Raw genomic sequence first — 4745 nt, forward strand, 5'->3', positions numbered from 1 at the left:
ATTTCTCCCAGAATGAGTTCCCATTCTGGTCCCAGAATGAGTTCCCATTCTGGTCCCAGAATGAGTTCCCATTCTGGGGTAGACACTTGTGTTCCACTTGTGATTTTCCCAGCATGTTGTGACTTAATTGTTAACGTGAGGTAGATGTCACTTCGCAGTATATGTCATGAATCCAGAAAACACAGTTTCACAAGTAATCAACAGGATCTAAGTACTGTGAACAGTTAATACGATTCTTTTTGTTATTTCACCAAAGAGTTCGAATACTATTGTGACTAAGACAGTTAAAGAAATGGAAGTGATGAGGTGTAATTTCATTTTCTGTACTTCATTATTTCTATAATTGTCTTTGTAGATAATATAAATAAAATTCCTGAGTACATGTATACATTTTTGGTAAATGATAGAGTTTTGGAAGATTATACACACACATAGTTAAGCACCATACAGTACTTAACATCATTTCATCTATACTTAGAAATCCGTCCCTTGGAACAGTGGATTGAATCAGGGCATGTGAAGCGTCTGGGGTAAAACATGGAAAGCTGTGTAGGTATGTATATTTGAGTGTGTGGACGTATGTATATACATGTGTATGGGGGTGGGTTGGGCCATTTCTTTCGTCTGTTTCCTTGCGCTACCTCGCAAACGCGGGAGACAGCGACAAAGCAAAAAAAAATAAAAAAAACCGAGGTGTTTATGATTCCAGAAACTAAGAAAGAACACTAATGACATGAGACTGGTATTCGTGGCGAGAGGGAAGACAAAGACCGTACACGAGTGGTGAATAAGATGTCGTGGGATTCAGGTGATGTGGTGAGGAAAGGCTGTAGACTGTATGCCAATACAAGCGTTCTGTAGGTGGAGGGAGAGTCACCTAAAGGCTAAACTTACTATGCAACGTAATCTATATGGTTGCTCTAGCAGTGTGTGGAAAGCTCGGGGTAAAATAGTACAGTATCTGCGTTTGAGTATATTTACTGCATACAGCAGATTTCATGGGAAAGTTCAAGTTAGAGAAAACAAGTGAGATATACGTCCTTTTCTTTCAAAATGAACCTCTAAAACTTGCCCACACTGTAGCTGTTAAATGGAGTCAAAGATAAGCAGAGAATATGTTCCTGTAAGGAGTTCCACCTCTGACTTCATATAGGGCAAGGCCAGCGAAATCCAGAGTCAGTTGATGTACAAATCAGGAATTCCTGATCACTTCCATGTTGTTTGGCTTAGAATATTCAGTGCAACATGTTCCACGACAACACAAATGGAAGAGGTGAATAACAAATGAAGCTCGATAGGAAATGATGAATGTGAATTCATCATTTGTAAGGTTTCCTGTCCATTGTAAGAGAATTATTTTTCTAATTCTAACAACAGAGAAGAATAGACAATTGGAGTATGATCAAAGATTATCATCCAAACCAGATTTCAAAGGTTAATGGATGAGACAAAATCATTTCATCTTTTAAAGACACCACGAAGAGTTGATGTATCTTAAAATACAGGCGAAAGTGATATTTTGATGTGAAATATGCTGCAGCTGCTCACAATGGATACAGTTCATATAAAGTAGATTTAACAAAAAGATGATTACTTCGAAGAGTTACATCATTAATTCGGTCGGTTAGGTCGCGTCAACACAGATCACTCTACAATTGGTTTTTATTCCGTACATTTTCAGTTGAAATGTTGTAGTCACTTTGACCAGTGAGGATAAAGAGCCTAAGATATCAGCTTTGCGTGACGACCAAGTTATGAGCCAGGATAACATCTCCAGCCTCCTGGCCTGAGGCAAACTCAGTACGACCACCTCGGGTGACTACAAACGAAACCCGGGAAGACAGACGACCTAATCACGTCTCATGCAACCCTAGTCTTGTGACGTATTGCTTTACCCTCCTATCCACATCGTCCGTCATTGGTCTGGACGACTCATGAACCGCCAGAGCAGATCTGTATGTCATAACCAGGATGTGAACAACAATGATTTTTGTCAGATAGTTTTATTAGATTTATGAATAACTGCAAACACGTCCTCGATGTGAAATCATACATAGCATTATTTCCGTTTCACCTTGATGGAGAAGATAAGCACCAGGGATTTCTATATTATCTATAGAAGGTTTTCTAAAGGGTTTATTCCTCCAACATCAAACATTGCTTTATGAAGTCTTACTTCGAAGATAACTACAGTTTTCACATCTTTGTGGGAATTACAGTAGAATTTATGTCTTTGATTTTAGAGTTACAGTAAGATATCTATTAAGTGAGATGCTCAGTCATTTTCTTTCTTTTGTGTTTCCTTCTCAACGAATGATTCGTCGAGGGAGATCATAGTATCGTCGGCAGGCAAGTCTGTCATCTGAGTTTCGTCCAAAGCACCGTTTTCTGCCATGTGAACCTCCGCGTTTTCTGTCACTGGAGGCGGTGACGGCTTCTTTTTCCGTTCCTGCTTTCCTTTGTCCTTCTCGCCTTCTGTTATTTTAGAGAGATCACTCAACCTTTTGTGTTCCCGGCGAGAGATAGTCTCGATGGGCATATCCATGATCTCTTGTCGTTGTCTCAATATCCTCGCGTGCCTCGGGAGGATGATCAGCTTGCCATATAGGTAATACAAGAAGGCAGATACGAGAGAGATGCCACTAAATATTTGGAAAGCTAACGGAGCTTTGAGCTTTGCCATGAGGTACCCTCCCAGCAGACTACCAGCGCCCTTACCTGTAATAGCATATAGTGCAATGAGACATTGATTACATATTGAATTGGATAACAGGTACGAAAAACTTTCTATATCCAAAATTCTACAGAAAAAATATAATGTATTGATGTTCTATCAGCAAACCTGAAGAGGAAACATAGAATTACGGTATTAGAGAGAGAGAGAGAGAGAGAGAGAGAGAGAGAGAGAGAGAGAGAGGAAAACGAAAATGCATAGAAATTGGATATTCACCGAGACCATAGTGGAGTGTAGCGAGGACACCTTGCAGTGTGGCGACGTTGGTCCTGGTGGAGAGCTGGGCACCGTAGATGATAGCGGCTGTGACCAAGAGACCAGTAGTGACGCCCTCCAGCAGTTCGAAGGGCGCGCACCAGTAGTAATCCTTGATTAGGGAGTAACCTGGGGGGGGAGAATGTAGACTCAGTCACGCTAGTGGTTCTGAAAATGAATGCTTTTGAATGCGATCTAACACTGCATGAGTAAAACTTTTGACAGTCGTTTTGAGGAGAGGTAAAGAGACCTGCAGCCAAAATCTGGTTTTGGATTTCGAATCCGGATTTATCATCTATTGTCCAATAAAGTAAGATAATGAATAGAACATCTGACATTGCGATCTCAAGTTGCAGTTGAGCTAATACTGCACATTGAAGGAGGGTCCAGGTCTTGCATGGACACCTTGACCAGATTAGTACAGTGTTGCCTCTTCGTTGTTCTTACGTCAGTTATCTATAGAGAGTGAGAAGCAAATCGATTTCGTACCAAAGATAACAGACTCCACAAATTTGTCAAGTTTCAGACGTAACAGAACAAGTCACATCAAAATGTAAAACTAAACTTCTGAATCACAAGTGAAATGTCTCCAACACACTATCGTAGCCTTATGGTTATGGCATTGTCCTTATGATAGATGAAGCATTGGCCTTATTGACAAAGCATTGTTCTTATGGATGAAGCATTGGCCACATCTTTAACAAACAAACAATCCCCAACAAACAATCAAACTCCAACTAATATCATGGAAAACAAGCGAATATTGGGTGAAATTACAACATGAGTTTATGACTTCCCCTCACTGCTGTAAGGTCTGCCTTGAGATGCCAGTATAAAACCATGTTTGTGGGGAGATAGTTTGGGCTCGGCTGGTTGAAGGTCTCGCCAGCCTGGCTCCAGCCTTCATACAAATAATCATAAGTAGACAACGAGTTTTTTAACAGGGTAACAAAGCTATTTGTGTGTGCGTGTGTGTGTGTGTGTGTGTGTGTGTGTGTGTGTGTCTGTGTGAATCAGCACCTTAATACTGGCCAGTGGGGGCACTGAGGACGTAGTAAAGATGTGTGAGGTGAATACGCGTTTCCTTGAAGGTAGGTGCACAGCAATGGCTCGCAAAGGCTGGCATCTCTAGATTCTTTGACTTTATCGTACAGCAAAAAATAAATGGTGATTATCTGACCCAGTCAGTCTATCACATGCCCACAAGTCTATCACATGCTTACAGAAAGTAATCCTGGTAGAATCATGGGCACTTCGTTAGAAATGATCCTTAAGTAATCTTTAAGTTCTTTTGTCACTTTTATTTCAAACTTCTTAGAAATCCTTTCTTTTTTCTTTTTCCTTTTTTGTCTCGTTTCGCTCTTTTCTTTCGGACTATGTCTCTTGGTACTCACTTTCTTCAAGCTCATACCTCTTTGTACTCACTTCCTTCAAGCTCATACCTCTTGGTACTCACTTCTTTCAAACTCATACCTCTTGGTACTCACTTCTTTCAAACTCATACCTCTTGGTACTCACTTCCTTCAAACTCATACCTCTTGCTACTCACTTCTTTCAAACTCACACCTCTTGGTACTTACTTCTTTCAAACTCATACCTCTTGGTACTCACTTCTTTCAAACTCATACCTCTTGCTACTCACTTCTTTCAAACATATATCCCCTGACATTCTTCTATTGGAAACTTAGAGATTATTTGTTTGTTTCTTTTTCATTTTTCTATTTCAAACATCCATCCCTTATCACTCAATTATTTC

General features: G+C 40.3%; 1 protein-coding gene across 1 annotated transcript in view; it reads right to left on the reverse strand.

The window, feature by feature from the left end:
* Positions 1–1987: 1987 nt before the first annotated feature.
* Positions 1988–4745, reverse strand: part of LOC139764164 (uncharacterized) — a 12882-nt gene continuing 10124 nt past the window's right edge. The window contains 2 exon segments of the mRNA XM_071690710.1: positions 1988–2718; positions 2951–3118. Of these exon segments, the coding sequence (XP_071546811.1) occupies positions 2276–2718; positions 2951–3118 (611 nt within the window). The 3' untranslated portion in view covers positions 1988–2275.

This window comes from Panulirus ornatus, chromosome 48 (genome assembly GCF_036320965.1).
Source record: "Panulirus ornatus isolate Po-2019 chromosome 48, ASM3632096v1, whole genome shotgun sequence".
NCBI lineage: Eukaryota > Metazoa > Arthropoda > Malacostraca > Decapoda > Palinuridae > Panulirus > Panulirus ornatus.